This window comes from Carcharodon carcharias, chromosome 6, assembly GCF_017639515.1.
Source record: "Carcharodon carcharias isolate sCarCar2 chromosome 6, sCarCar2.pri, whole genome shotgun sequence".
NCBI classification, from domain to species: domain Eukaryota; kingdom Metazoa; phylum Chordata; class Chondrichthyes; order Lamniformes; family Lamnidae; genus Carcharodon; species Carcharodon carcharias.
Window position 1 is genome coordinate 23,907,539 of NC_054472.1, and position 16,340 is coordinate 23,923,878.

Genomic DNA, 16,340 nt, shown 5'->3' on the forward strand with positions numbered 1-16,340 from the left:
TGAGTGGATGACCCAGCGGTGTCCAGCTGCTGCTCCTCCTCCTTTTGGGTGCCCAAGGGCCCCAGCCTGACTCCTTGAGGGGAAGGAGCACCTGGAGGGACATCAAGGTTCCTCACTTCCCCCTTGGGTTGCCACTGCAGGAACTCACTCATGGCTACCATCTGCACACATCTCCGCATTCTGCTGCACCAGGATCTCCATGGTGTCCACCATCCTTCCCTTGGAGACCTCCATATGTGCACATGTGGGCACCACTTCATCAGAGAGCAGGCAGACGCACTCCTCTGACTAGTGAGCCACTCTGTTGAGGGCTTCCAATGGCTCTGCGAGATGTTCTCCTGCCTTCTGCTGACAGTCCAAGAAGGCCAAATCCAGGTGCCTCTTCCCCAGCAGTCTCTGGACTGCCGGGGAGCTCAGCTGAACCTGCCTCCTCCTGCTGCAGACACTTGTCTGTGTGGTGACCACAAGATTGTGAACCCAAGCCTGCTCTAGATCTATGTCCAACAGAGGTGTGTGTCTCTGTGCTGGTGGGGGGTGTGGGTAAACACTGTGATGGGTCTTCCAGGCTGCTTATTTCCTGCTCTTTGATGGAGGAGGTGTCCTCTTGGCTGGAGGTGAGGACCTGGCTGAGGGACTGGCTGGCTGAGGGTGTTGGTCACTTGGCAGACCTCCCTATGAACCAAAGTAAAGATAATTAGTGCACGGCAGCAGAGTCAAAAACAGGAGAGAGAGCACTCGCAGTTGTGTTGAAAGAGGGATGATCTGGTGCAGGATCCTTCTGTAGGTGCTTGCTACCAACCTCACTGTTGCCGCAGGCACGGTCCCCATCCTCACCAGTCAACACGATGGCACACTCCTGAAAGTGAGTGAGGAGCCTAATGTGGGCCACTCCGCACCCCCACTCCGGTCTGGGACCTCTCCCTCTTGTTGTGAGCCAACTTCTCCTGCATAAAAACAGATGAAGAAAGTGTGAGCAGGACACATGGCATTGCGCGGAATGATTGTGTGGTGAGCGGAGCTGTGGGCGGGATGAGGACGCAAGCTCCAGAGGATATGAACCTGGTGGAGATGTGAGGGTGTGTGTGAGAGTTAGTGGTGTTGTCCCTTGAGATGAGAGATCCCTGTGGATGTGTGATGGATTTGGGAGTACGTTTTGAGTGATGAGGCGGTTGACTTACCCTGGCGGAACGGATGAGATCATTCATCCTCTTCCTGCATTGGATGGCTGTCCTCCTCTGTGCTCCAGTGGCACTTCGGCTGCCGCTGCCACTTCCTCCCAGACCGGATCAGTGACACTGGTGGACCTCCTGCGGCCAGATTGGGGGTTCAGGACATCGTGGCGGCCTTCCACTGTGTCCAGCAGGCACCCCAGGGAGGCGTCACCGAAGTTGGGGGCTGCCGTCTTCTTTACTTGGAGCAGTCCTGGTCTAAAGACATGAAGTAGGCTGCGCTCTGGTGAGCTTTAAATATGGTGCCTAGAGCGAGGAAACAATGAGGTCACCATGTGGCGGGCAAATCCAAGCCTGCCCGCCAGTGATCCGGCACGTGAATGTATTATTAATGAGGTGGGATATGCCGGGAATGGGATGATACAGTGTGAAAACCCACCATCGCGACCAGCGGGTAAAACGCCTTTTCTCACGCCCACTACTGCACTTAGTGCAAATCTGGGACCATTCCAGCCACTGTTAAATTTTGGGATACCATGTAATAAAAGTGTAGGTTTAGTCTCTGTAAGGACCTGGGCAGTAAGAATACGTTTCATTTTTAGCAACTCTCTTGTTATTCAGCTACTGTTGCAACAGTGTGGCCCAGATTACTGGAACATTCTACTCCTCAGTACCTTCAGTTTGACACAGATGAATGCGTACATGACAAATGGAATGCTTACCCTTCCCTCTCCATGTCATCCGTGCTGACACTGTACATCTATAAAATAGAAGAACATGTCTTTAGAAACATGACAGAAAGAAATTTTGTACGTTGTCTAGAAAGGAAGGAGAAATCACAAAATTATGCATTTGTCAATGATAATTTCTCGTTCTGTCTTTTCCTGCAAACTTGACAAATTTGAGGCTTTACAGTTCAATCTCCTTGCCAGCAGCGTTTTATTTTCCAACATTTGAACATACAAGTTACTATTTACAACTTGCTTAAAAGGGTGGATGCAGGTCAGAGGCTGGGAATCCTGCAGTGAGTAACTCACCTCCTGACTCCTCAAAGCCTGTCCACTAGCTACAAGGCACAAATCAGGACTGTGATGGAATACTCTGCCTGGATGAGTGCAACTCCAGCAACACTCGAAAAGCTTGACACCATCCAGGAAGATGCAGTCCACTTGACTGCCACCTTATCCACCATCCTGAGCATTCGGTCTATCTACCAGAAGTGTGTCCCATTTTCAAGATGCACTGCAGCAACTTGTCAAGCCTCCTATAACGGCTCCTTCCAAACCCGTGACCTCTACCACCTAGAACAACAAGGGCAGCTGGTGCATGGAAGCATCACCACCTGTGAAGGTCCCCTTCAAGCTACACATCATCCTGACTTGGAACTGTATCGCCGTTTCTTCACTGTCGCTGGGTCAAAATTTTAGAACTCCTGTCCTAACACCAAAGAAGTTGTATCTACAACAGATGGACTGCAGTGGTTCAAAAAGCCGGCTCACCACAACCTTCTCAAGGGTAAAAAGGAATGGGCAACAAATACTGGCCTAGCCAGTGATGCTCACATCCCATGACATATTTATAAAGAAACTCCATTAAATTGTGAACAGAGGAATGTCATCCAGTCAAGTTTTGGCATTCTTATGCACATATCACAAATGCTCATTTCTAGACTATATTCCATTTTATTTAAACTCATAAGGCTGCTTTATCGGAATTATATTTTAAAAAACCAATATTCCTCTTTTCCATTTTTGTGTATAACACGTCATGGTAAATCATATCAAAATGTGTTGGCAGGGTGAGAACACAACATGGCTCTTAGCCCATCATAACCAAAATATTCCCAAAGTCTTTTATATGAACACAATATCCCCCTTCAATAAAAAATGTATGAAAGAAAATGGATCAGAAATGCAAGCACGCCCATTTGGTTTGAATGTGAATGACATGGCCCATTGCTCCCACATAATGAAGGTGACTCAGCATCGGACCCTACTGGCAGAGTAATGCAACATCAGCTCGCTGTCCAGGCCACATCGGCTTTCAGGTTAAGTGAGTCCAAGAACAATGCTCAGATTCAGGTCAGGTCCTGAGGGGTATGGAGGAGGCTCAGAGATTGGCAGAGGAAACTGAAGCAGGGGTGGTGGAAGGGGCCAGGGATGATGGGGTAGGAATCAGTTCTCTAATGTGGCGACTGAAGAAGACGACGACTGGCTCCATGTTCAGGTTAGTTACTTCCCTTCTTAGTTGGCAGGCGATCTCTAGGGCTACTTTCCCCTGGGTGCAGCCAATGACGGCATAGGACTCTTGGGAAACCAATCTTGAAGAGTGAGCCTCTAGTGGACGTTACGCCTCTTATTTGCATATGGACTTATTTCATGCATGAGTAAAGGGCGCCTTTTTTTTTCCTTCCCTAACATGATGGACAGTGCACCTCTGGCCAAAATCTGCATTCACTTCCTGCTCACTGGCTCAATAGGCACCTGCATTTATAGAGCGATAACTTTTCTATCCATCCATCCATTGCGACATTCAAGTTTATGAAGTAATAGGTCAACTACCAAATTAATAATGCTGTCGGTCATTCACACCCTTTACCCTTTTCCCTCGACTCCTGCCAGTCACAGGACCCAGGTCGGAACACTATCCACTTGCCCCTCCTTACCCTACTCACCCGGCCTACAAAAATTACAATATATTTAGGAAAAAAGATGGTCTTAAGAAGAAAATGTTTGCACACGTAGGAATAAACACACCAGCTTATTCAAAGGAAACATGCACTCCGCAACCAGCAGTGATCGGACAAGCCAACAAGACGAATGCAAGATGAGAAAAGGTAAGGATCTATAACAAACAAGCCGACTCTTAACTTGACATTCCACCCACCCCCGACTCCTCCCCCAAACAAACCCTCAGTGGGTTAAGTACATCATTGCATTATATGGTGTAATGTGAAGACATTCAGATTAGAATAGTTCCAAGTTCACTAGACACTGGGTATTATCAGTCAAACACCTATACCTCAAGGGGAAAAACAACTGGAGAACTAAAGGCAGTATTTTCCAGCCCTGACGGGCGCTGTCATGGGAATCAACAGCTCTCCAAATTTTCCCATCCCACCTGCAACGCTGCCCGTCAGTATCGGGGCCGGGAAATCCCAGCCTAAATATAAATAGAACTGTTACACCCTCTAAAATAAAGGTGCTCACACAGTGTGAAGCTGACTGTGCCTGCCAGGAGGTGGAAGGGAGATTTTTTTTTTACCTGGCCGCTCCTCTGGAGGTTCCCGAAGTGAATGTCTGGTATGAAGAGAACTGGTTGGGAATCCAGGTCAGTCATGGTTTTGAAGAAAGTAGCATCACTTCTCTTCTGCAAGGCTGCAGCGCTCAATTTGCCTTCTGATGCTGAATGCCAGAGAGAAAACACATCATTATCCCAAAGGAATTCCTCACATGAGATAAGAATACCTTTTCCAGTCAGAACTGAAAAAAAACCCCCAGAATTTGTTGCTGAATCTGCTTACAAGGGTTTGCTTGGTTCGCCGTCCCCACAGTTTTCCCTTTCTTCCGGTTCTGTTTCCGCTCTTCATCTCGGATTTTCCTCTCAGCTCCCTGAAGATAAGATAAGGGATTTGATAGGAACAAAAATCTCTGGGTTACAAACAGTAAGACTTTCAACACCAGGAAGTGGGTCCTATTTGGATATGAAGTACAGAGACTTTATCTTAAAATCAAATCAAAACTGGTTGGCTTCACCCTTGCAACTGCAGCAAAGTTGGGAATGAGAGACAGTACATGCAAAGGAATAAATTAACATGTATGGCAGTATAATGGTCATGGCATTGGATTAACAAGCCAAATATCATCATTTCGTATCCCACAACGACAAGGTGTCAAAGAAAATCAGGTCAGTTGTGGCTAATACCAGAAAATGTAACCACAAAAGCTGTCATATTGTCATGGAAACCAATTTGGTTCAATAATTTCGATCAGGAAAGGAATCCATCATGTAATTCCAGTCCCACAATATGTGGTTGACTCTAAATGCTTTCTGAAGTGACTCAAAAGCAATCACTATGAGACTAACAACAAGAGAAATATTTGATGGACCAATCAGCAAGAACCGAGGCAGTGGATTAGGCAGACAACACTGCTAAATCATCCTCATTAGCCTCTGGTGATTGGTGTTGAAGTTCAAAGATGCAATCATAGCCATACCCGTAGACCCATACCCTGTCCCATTGACAAAATGACCCAGCTGATTTGGGGGCACAGTGGTATACAGTCAGGTCGTTCTCAACATCAACTCTAGATTCCAGGAAATTTCATGGCTACCGATTAAACAAGATCCCCAAGGAAACCTCTTGCTCATTATCACCTACTGCCTGACCTCTGAACACTACTTGCAGGAAGAAAAGGGCACAGTTGAGAGTGAAGAACTTGAATTATGCACCATCACTGACTAAGCTGGTCAAAATCTGAAAGGCACAGCTGTCAGAACATAGAACATAAGAAATAAGGGCAGGAGTCGGCCATTTGGCCCCTTGAGCCTTCTCGGCCATTCAGTAAGATCATGGCTGACCTGATTATGGTTTTAACTCTGTTTTCCTGCCTATCCCTATAACCTTTGACTCCCTTGGCAATCAAAAAATCTGTCTATTCAACCTTGAATATATTCAATGACCCAGCCTCCATTGCTCTTTGTGGAAGAGAATTCCAAACACTGATTACCCTCTCAGAGAAGAAATTCCTCCTCAACTCTGTCTTAAATGGGAGACCCCTTATTTTGAAACTGTGCCTTCTAGCTCTAGATTCCCCCACGAGGGGAAACATCCCCTCAGCATCTACCCTGTCAGGCCCCCTCAGATAAGATCTCCTCTCATTCATCTAAATTCCAATGCATTCCAACCTGCTCAACCTTTCCTCTTAAGACAGCTCCTTCATCGCAGGAATCAGACTAGTGAACCTTCTCTGAACATAACGAGACCAAAACTGCACACAGTACTCTAGTTGTGGACTCACCAATGCATTGTACAGTTGTAACAAGGCTTCCCTACTTTTATACTTCATTTCCTTGCAATAGGGGCCAACATCACATTTGCCTTCCTAATTACATGCTGTACTTGCAAGCTAACTTTTTGCAATTAATTTACAGGGACACTCAGAATGATCTGAACTACAGCATTCTGTAGTCTTCTCCTCCTCCTTCAGGTACCGTGCCCTCTAAAAGGGTGTGGCAACCATGGACTTCCATTGGATTGGTCCATGGTTATGTTTGGCAAAGTACTGCAGTGATTTGCCATATTCTGCAGTCTCAGGCCTATTAATTAATATTCTGTTTTTCTAATCTTCCCACCAAAGTGGACAACCTCACATTTTCCAACATTACACTCCATCTGCCAAATTTTTGCCCACTCGCTTAACCTATCTATATCCCCTTGCTCTCCTACCTACTTTTGTATCGTCCGACTGGGAATCAACATGAAAGAGTAACCAACTTGACCTCATCCTCACCAACCCAACTTTCAACGGGCCCTGACAGCATGCCAGACCCATACCAATGTACTTGGCTTTTACTTGCCCTCCAGAATGACTTAACAAGCCACTGAGTTTTAGAAAACTGCAACAACAAGATATGGAAGTATCTTCACCACACATTATGCAGCATTTCACGAAGGTGGCTCACCCCCACCTTCCTGGACAATTTGGGATGAACAATAAATTCTAGCATTGCCAGCATTGCCCAAATCCTAGGAATGAATCTAAAAAAAGCTGTAAACTTGTGCACCAGATCTTGAGCTCCTATACCCAAGCTATTCCAGTGCAGCTATGACACTGGCACCAACTTGATAATGTCTGAAGTTGTCCGGATGTGTCCCATACACAAGAAACATCTAACCTGGTCAATTATTGCCCTATCAGACCCTTCCCGATCACCAAAGCAAATGGAAATCATCAATAGTGACATGCACCTACCTACCAATAACCTGGATGGTCATTGGCTAATGTAAGGCTCATTTTGATTTCTGCCTGAACACGGGGCTGCAGAGCTCAATGATCCAGACATGAGCATAAGTGCTGAGTGCCAGAGAGAAAACAATTGCCTGAAATCAGCATTCAATGGATTGCATGGAATTAGCCAGACTCGACTATTCTAATGCATTCCTGGCCGGCCTCCCACATTCTGTCCCACTGTAAATTTGAGGTCACCCAAAACTCTGCTACTCACATCAAATTCCATTCACCCATCACCCCATTGCTTGCTAACCAACACTTGGTTCCAGTTAAGCAATGTTTTGATTTTATAATTCTCATGCTAATTTTCAAATCCCTCATAGCTTGGCCCCCTCCCCGTCTCCGAAACCTCCTCCAATCCCACGACCCTCCAAGATATCTGCACTCCTCTAATTCTGGCTTCTTGCGCATCCCCAATCTTAATCACTCCACCATTGATGGCCTTGCCTTCAGTTGCTTTTAACATTCTCTCCCTACACCTCTCCCTGCTTCTCAGACTCATTTTCCTCCTATAAGATGCTCCTTAAAGCCTACCTCTTTGACCAAGCTTTTGGTCATCTTCCCTAATATCTCCATAAGTGGCTCACTGTCATGTTTTGTTTTATAATGCCTCTGAGAAGTGCCTTGGGGTGTTTTATTATATTAAAAGTGCTATATAAATATAAGTTGTTGCTGGTAAGTAGAAACAGGATTATGGGAACATTACATTCTTGAAGAAAAGATTTTTGAAAAATGACTCATTTTCCAATCTCTTCATTGGACCTGCTCTGTGTAATTCAGAAGAATCAACAATAGATGGTGCTATCATATTGTTTTAGAGTGTACAGAAAAAAAACTAGCCCCAGAAGCTCCAGTTCATCCAAAAGCTTTAAATTCCATATGGTTCATTATGAAAGCTTAATTGTTTGTGTGCCCACAAAATATACTGTGTAATGCTGTACCAGAAATGTACTAACTGAAGGAGATCTGCGTTTGAGGGAGTGAATGAGAAGACATGTTTCAGAAATGTTGGATGGCTCCCCAGCCTGTTGGATTAGAGAGCACCGCTACAGCATGCCTATACATTTCACTTTGGCAATAAGCATACAAGCCATTCTTTTCCTTTGAGAAGGAAACTCCTGACGTGGATCTGGGATTGCACAAGAACCCTCTAACGATAATAAACCTGTTGTTCCTAAACAATGTTTTGGGAACTTGAGAAGTTTTTTTTAGAAAAAAAACACAGAAGAAATAATCCTAGCTCCTCCCAGCATGCTTTGTACAGCGTACCTTGTCGCAGAACACTTTGATCTGGCAGTAAGCCCTGTGGATGGGTTTGTTGCTGCGATTGTTGTAGCTGTACGTGTCGATCTGTATCATGAGGGGAAGTCCTTTCACCCCTTTTTGTGAAGAGAAATCTGTGCTGAGACAGTTCACTGTGATGAATATCTGAAAGGCAAAATAAAAATCGGGAACATAAATCATCAGCAACTGTGAATATTGACAAAACAGTGGCATCAACATATTCAATGCTCCCTTGGCAACGGACGCCGCCCATTAACGGATTATGAAATCAAAAGAGCAAGATGGGCCCTGCTTGTTTAGTAAACATAACAATGGAGTTTCATGTTCCATAGTGCAGGTGCAACACAGCTATGAACTGGAGGTCAGCATGAAGTGATCTCACATTACAAGGAAAGGCATTTCTTGCTACCTACCACCTCCCCTCATCCTCTCTCGGGGCCCTTGCTATCCCTTTTGCTGAACTGATGGAACCATCTTAAGCCACCAAACGACCAGCGGACAGGATCGATAGGCATCAGGCTTCTCCTCTCCCACAATGAAGGACTGCATTTTGCACTGGAACCCGAATGTTGTTCATGCTTGGAATTGGGACTTGAGCTTTCAGTTGAGAGTTCACTCATGTTCCCAACTACATAAAATTCACCATTGCCTCTCCCCTCCTTTGCTCTTTTACTTTTCTCTTTGATGCCCCTCTGCTTTTACTCATCTCTACAGGGAGAGGCAGCATCGAGACTAGGTAAGGTAAGGGACTAAGTTAAAGGCAGCAGGGACTTCAATGGCATGTAAGTGCAGCAGCACTAGGCATAGGGGGAAGTGGGCATAAGCCATTTTATGCTTTATGCTGGGATATCGATCAGAGTGTATCATAACTGGTGACTGCCTGAAGGAGTCAGAGGTACCAGGATTCAATCAGCTGCTCTAAGGAGGGCTATCCTTCTGGTTCACACAACCGATAAGAATGGAAATGGAGAGAATAAGACTTAAGACAGACAAAGCTCTAGGATGTGATGGTTTTTACCACAGGGTGTTAAAATAAATAGGTGAGGAAATTTCAAATGTATTAGTCATAATTTTCCAAAGTGCTCAACATTCAGCAATTGTTTCTTTGGATCATAAAATTGTAGGTTTCATGCCATTATTTTGAGAAATGAGCAACAACAATATCCAGTCAATATAGAACATTTTTGAATGTGGTAAAATGTTTCACAGGAGGGTTATCAAAGAAAATTTGACACTGATCTTCTTAAGGAGATTCAGGCAAATGACTGAGGCTTGATCATAGAGAACATCAGAACATAGGAAATAAGAGCGGCAGTAGACCATTTGGCCCCTCGATCATGGCTGATGTGAAACTGAGTTCATTTTCCTGCCTGCCCAACTCTGGACTCCCTTGTAGATCAAAAATCCTGAGGTATGCCCATGATGGATGCTTGGTGAGTTGGCATGGAGGGTACAAGGTCAAGGAATGGTGAGTGTGAGGTAATGCGTTGACATGAGTTGACACTAAATTGACACAGGGGCCATGGAGATCAGTGGGAGGCATAGGTTGGCATGGAGGGTATAAGGGGCCATGGGATTGGGGGCATGGATTGACATGAGTTGATATGAATGGGACATGGGGAGTGTGTTGGGGTGGGGGGGTGGTGCAGTGAGATGATGTGAGAAGTGAGGGCTAGAGGGCCTAAAATTAAATAAAACAACTGGGCCGAAGTCCAGAGCATCGAGGCGGGCTGGTTAAAAGGCCCGCCTTGGTAATTGGCAGCCCCTGTGGCTGCCTCCGAACTGTTTCTGGAGGCGGCGGGCCCGACTCCAGCTTACACCCATACACGGAATGAAGATTCTGTTATTTGGGACACTTTTCCCAACTCTGCACACCTGCCATGGAAGGGAAAATCTGGGCAAATTTGGCTATAACAATTAATATAGATTGTAAATAGTTGCGGCCTCTGCAATGATCCCCGTAGCATCCCACTAGTTAAAGTTTACCATCCTGAAGATGGCTCATTTATGCTGGCTCTGTTTCCTGTTAGTTAACCCATCCTCTATCCATGCTAATATATTACCAACAACACCATATGCTCTTATCTTGTGTGGCACCCTTTCAGTGTGGCACCTTATTTAATGCCTTTGGGAAATCCAAATGCACTTCATCTACTGGTTCCCCTTCACCCACTCTGCTTGTTACATCCTCAGAGAAATCTAATAAATTTGTCAAACACGATTTTCATTTCATAAAACTAAATTGACTCTGCCTGATTGTATTGTGAATTTCTAAATGTTCTGCTACTACTTCCTTAATAATGGAATCCAGCATTTCCTAATGACAGATGTTAGGCTAATTGGCCTATAGTTTCCTGCTTAACCATCTCCTTCCTTTCTTGAAACAGGGTGTTACATTTGCGGTTTTCCAATCCTCTGGGACTTTTCCAGGATCGGGGGAATTTTTGGATTATCTCTGCAGTCATTTCTTTTAAGACCCTAAGATGCAGGCCATCAGGTCCAAGGGACTTGCCAACCTCTGGTCCCACTAGTTTCCCTAGCACGTTTTCTCTAAAGATAGAGATTTTAAGTTTCTTCTCCATTTTGCCCCTTGATTTTCTACTATTTTTGGGTCTTCCACCATGAATATAGGTATAAGATACTTGTTCAGAGTCTCTACCATTTCCTTGTTTCCTATTATTAATCTCTAGAATCATCCTCTAAGGAAGCAATGTTTACTTTAGCTGCTCTCTTCCTCTTTATATGCGTGTAGAAGTTCTTATTGTCTGCTTTTATATTTCTTGCTAGTTACTCTCGTTTTCTAATTTCTCCCTCTTTGCTGGTTCCTAAAATTTTCCCAATCTTGTGGTCTACCATTAATATTTGAAGCATTTTATACCTTTCCTTTTGATTTGATACCATCCTTAACTTCCGTAGTGAGTCACAGATGGGGTGCATCCTTCTCGTAGAATCTTTCTTTCCCAATGAAATATATCCTTCTTGAGAGTTATGAAATATTCTTAAATGTCTGTCACTGCTCATCTACCAACTTACCTTTATATCTATTTTCCCAATTAGCTAACTCAATCTTCATACATAGCTATGTAGTTGCCTTTATTTGACTTTAAGACCATAACCTTCCACCACCACCCCCCCCACCCCAACACCTCAGCAAAATTCCAGCCTAAGAGACTAGTTTCAGACCCAAGTTTCTCACCCTCAGACTGAATGTGAAAGCTATCATACTTTGATCACTCTTGCCTAGAGAGTCCTTTACTGTGAGATCATTAATTAATCTTGTCTCTTTATGCATTACCAGTTCCCTGGTTGGTTCCACAACATATTGTTCTAAGAAACTGTCCCAAATACACTGAACTTGTCCTCAAAACTACTTTTGCCAATTTGATTTGTCCAATCTATATGGTGATTAAAACTGCCCACGACTATTGCAGTACCTTTATTACAAGCCCTCATTATTTCTTGATTTATGCTCTGCCCTATAGTGTAGCTACTGTTAGGGGTTCCATAGACTATTCCTATCAATGACATCTTTCCTTTGCTATTTCTTACCTTTACCCAGCTGATTATACATTTTGATCCTCCAGGCCAAGATCGTGTCTCACTATTGTACTGAACACATCCTTTACTGACAGAGCTACCTCACCCCTTTTTCCTTTCTTCCTTTCCTTTCAAAATGTCAAAAAAAATATATTCAGTTCCCAGCATTGGTCACTTTGCAACCACATCTCTGAATTGGCTATCATATCATATACCCATTTATTTCTATTTGTGTCATCAATTCATCTATCTTGTTACGAATGCTGCATACATTCAGATATAGAGTCTTTAATATAGAGAGGTAGGTTTTAAGGAGCATCTTAAAGGAGAAAAGGGAAGTAGAGAGGCTAAGTGGTTTAGAAAGGGAATTCCAGAGCTAAGGGTCTCAGCAGCAGAAGACACAGTCATCAATGATAATACAATTAAAATCGGGGATGTTCATGACGCCAGAGTAGGAGGGCTGCAGATACCTCAGAGGTTGTAGGGCTGGGGAAATTACAGATAGAGAGCTTATGGAGGGGTCTGAAAACACATCAGAATTTTTAAACAGAGGCTTTGCTTAACACAGAGCCAGTGTAGGCTAGTAGGCACATGGACAATGGCTGAATGGGACATTGTGCGAGTTAGGAGACAAGCAGGAGAGTTTTGGATGACTTCAAATTTACAGAGGGTGGAATGTGGGAGGCTGGCCAGGAGTGCACTGGGCTAGTCAAGTCCAGATATGGCAAAGGCATGGACCAAGGTTTCAGCAACAGGTGAACTGAAGCAGGAGAAAAGTCAGATGATTTTATAGAGGTGGAAATAAGCAGTCCTGGTAATCGTGCAGATATGTGGTTGGAAACTCATCATGTGGTCGGAAACTCATCATATGGTCAAATATAAGACCAAGGTTACAAACAGTCTAGTTCAGCCTCAAGTTGTTGCCAGGGAAAGGAATGGTGTTGATGGATGGAGACAGGAAGAAACCAGGAAAACAGAAACCTGTCAGCTTAATGTCACTGTGGAGAAGTTACTGGAATCAATCATTAAGGACAGTGACTGAACATCTGAACAAGTATGAGATGATAAAAGATTTGCAATGGATACGTCATATCTCACTGATCTAGTTAACTTTTTTTGAGTAGGTCACTAACATGATAGAGGGGGCTGAGGTTGTCTATGTATATCATCCAAATGGACTTCCAGGAAATATTACAAAAGTGAGAGTGCATGGAATTAGTGAAACTCTGTAACATAGTTTAATAATTGATTGAGAGCTAGGAGTTACAGGGTTATTTTGAGAAAAGGGTGAGTGCTGTGCTCATAAGACATACTTGATTAAAGTCTGGTTTAACACACTATTTTGGGGCTAATTGCTGATGACTATGATCTAAACCAGAGACCAGCATGCTGTGCACACAAATGCTGATTAGGAGCAATTTTTCGTGAAGCCTTATATGTAGCTCCGCAGAAGTTGTAACAGAACAGACAGCAGCACATATCAGAATGACTCAGGGAGAGAAGGAGAGGGCTCAGGCGTTCTCTGTGGCAGCACTGGAGGTCTGGTGAAGTAGGTACAGTGGAGGAGGGACATCCCTTACTTGCAGATGGAAGGAAGTTACAGAGGCAACTAATGCTCTGGATACAGGAGGAGATCACAGGGGTGGTCACAGCCCAGGATCATTAGCCCCAAGGCATAGCTCCAGTGTCACCAGCAAAGTGGGGGGTGGGGGGGTGGGAGGAGATGATTCTGGCGAGCTGGCCTTATAATGACATGCAGATGTATTACAATGAGATTCTTGAAATCCGATGGCGGGAAATGCGGCCCACCATCGACGGGCTGAGTGGACAATCGCAAACTGCTTTCACGACATCGTGAAACTGATTTTTGGTCTTCTCGCCATATTGTCTGCTCACATCGCTGAGCACACCTGATGCCAAAGGTACAATTTCTGCAGGGTTTTTCTAATCTCCTGCCATAATTTCGATGGAAAACCCAAAGAAACAGCAGATCAGCAGAACACTCATGCAAAATTCCAGGCAATTATTTTGGCCATTACTTGTGAAGAAAAAACATTCCCTTCAATGATGGTGCTTTTTTTTCTCCTTTAGGTAATTGAGTATTGGAAGTTCATGTAAGGGACTCCTCATGCAGCGGTTACCACACAAGAGATCCGAAAGCCATAAATTAAAAGCAAAATACTCCAGATGTCATAAATACAGAATAAAAACTGAAAAACGTTGAAACATTTATCAGGTCAGGCAGCAACTGCAGAAAAAGGACAATATGAATTCTGGTCAGAAGCTTTGAATTATTAACTAGTTCCTTTCTCCATTGATGCTCCCTGGCCTGCTAAGTGTTGCAGAGTACTTTCAGTTTGAAAACTACTAACTTTGATGTTTTTCTAATAGTGGCCCTTACAGTGATTGAGGTGTTAGTCAACCAAAGTTAAAAGTAATGACTAAAAAATATTTCTCACAAGAATAATATGAGCTGAAAAATATTCTCCCTTTCTGTTTCTTGGTTCTCCTTGTGATAGTCATGAGAAACTTGCCCAAAGTCAACAAAAGAAAGGGGCTGTAAAGTAACACTATACTCTTTTACTATCTTAGGCTTTATTGTGCAGACATTCCAACTTTCAAAAAAAATCAACAGCACTTGCTACATTTGGGCTTCACTGTGGACCTCTCCAACAGGAAGGATGATAAGCCCTGTGGAAACAGCCAGCGGCAAAACAACTGAGAAAGGCCAAGAAACCAAACATCAAGACTCAGTTTACGCTACAGCCAAAAATACAGCTTGTTGTTTTGCTGTCAGAAGGCACCAGAGGCACCACATTGGTCAGACTTTCTTTTCTGATCTTCACTGCTCGCAACTGGACTATATCATTAACCCAACTTCCTGACCACTTGCTCAACGCAGCTCCAAACAGTAACAGTGAGAAGTGGGACTTGAACGATCGTGCATCCATGCTGCGTCGGAGAATATTTACAGATTTATAGCATTGCCCATTGTACACAACCCAATTAGGAGGAGCAATCTTTACACCTGCCATGTTTCACCAACAAGCGCAATTCATTGCAAACATTTCTGGCAGGCAGGAGCAGCAGCATCCTGTGTCAAAGACTCACATCTTTGAAAGGACCGATTGAAAGAGCCAGGTTTGTTAATAATATGTACCTGACAAACTTTCTTCCTGCAGCAACCTTTCAAATCAATTCAACTATGACTGTATCCTAGCAACATGAAATGTCATAGTAAGTTTAATTGTAACCCTTAGTCATGCAGACAATATGTGTCTGGAGCAGTAGAGTGGAGGCTTAAAAGTTAAGCCACATTTTAAGAACTGGATTTAAATATTCTGGTTTTGTTTAACTAAATCGATAATTTAGTTAGCTTATATTTTGACAGCTACAGTCTCATACCCATCAATGGCGTTGCAAACTATCTTTGTGTAAGCCTCTTTAAAAAGTTTAAAGTCGATACAGAGACCACTGCCTATCCGTTTACCAGAGGAATGCTCAGTCAATGGTAGTCATTCAATACTATCAAAACACAACCCTTCTCTTAATGGCCTAAATGGAAGAGGACACAAGAGGAAGGAGTTGCTGACAATAGGAAAGTCTGCCTGTAATGTGACAACGCTGCTTAATCAAAAAGTAGGACATGTCCAATTGGGGCTTTCACAGAGCTTACACGTGTCATTTCAGCTGTGCTTTCTGTCTTAGTGGAAAGAGTGGTGGATTTAACCCATTGACATGAAACTTCAGGGCCTCCCTTAAACTTTCCTTTCAACTACAGATCTTAGCTTTTTATAGCAATTCAGACTGTGTCTGTTCTATGAACGGGCACAGTCAGACATTCATAGGCGTGGCAGGGCACAAAAATGACAGATCATTCTGGAGGGCATGTATCTTCCCCCAAAAAGTTCTAACACAGAGACACTTGCGCACACTCTATGTGGGCTTAATGATACATTTTTGTTTCGCAATGCAACCCTAAGCACTAGGAAAGTTTATGAATTATTCCTAAACAATGCATTTCCAATACTGACCACATCATTAAATGTCATTTAAGGAAACAATTTTGGATTTTCCTACAATGTTGTGATAGCAGAGTAGACAAGCAACAGTCTTTCAGCTGAGCAAAAAACAAAAAAACTGCGGATGCTGGAAATCCAAAACAAAAACAGAATTACCTGGAAAAACTCAGCAGGTCTGGCAGCATCGGCGGAGAATAAAAGAGTTGACGTTTCGAGGTTCTGTCGAAGGGTCATGAGGACTCGAAACGTCAACTCTTTTCTTCTCCGCCGATGCTGCCAGACCTGCTGAGTTTTTCCAGGTAATTCTGTTTTTG

The 16,340-nt window shown here is 43.8% G+C and overlaps 1 protein-coding gene across 3 annotated transcripts in view; it reads right to left on the bottom strand.

The window, feature by feature from the left end:
• grhl2b (grainyhead-like transcription factor 2b) overlaps positions 1-16,340 on the bottom strand; it is a 133,600-nt gene that overhangs the window by 15,874 nt on the left and 101,386 nt on the right. For all 3 annotated transcript variants that reach the window (XM_041190602.1, XM_041190603.1, XM_041190604.1), the window contains exons 9-12: positions 8,453-8,611; positions 4,693-4,780; positions 4,434-4,573; positions 1,892-1,929 (exon numbers count right to left, since the gene is read on the bottom strand). In XM_041190602.1, the coding sequence (XP_041046536.1) occupies positions 1,892-1,929; positions 4,434-4,573; positions 4,693-4,780; positions 8,453-8,611 (425 nt within the window). The remainder of the gene's footprint in view (positions 1-1,891; positions 1,930-4,433; positions 4,574-4,692; positions 4,781-8,452; positions 8,612-16,340) is intronic.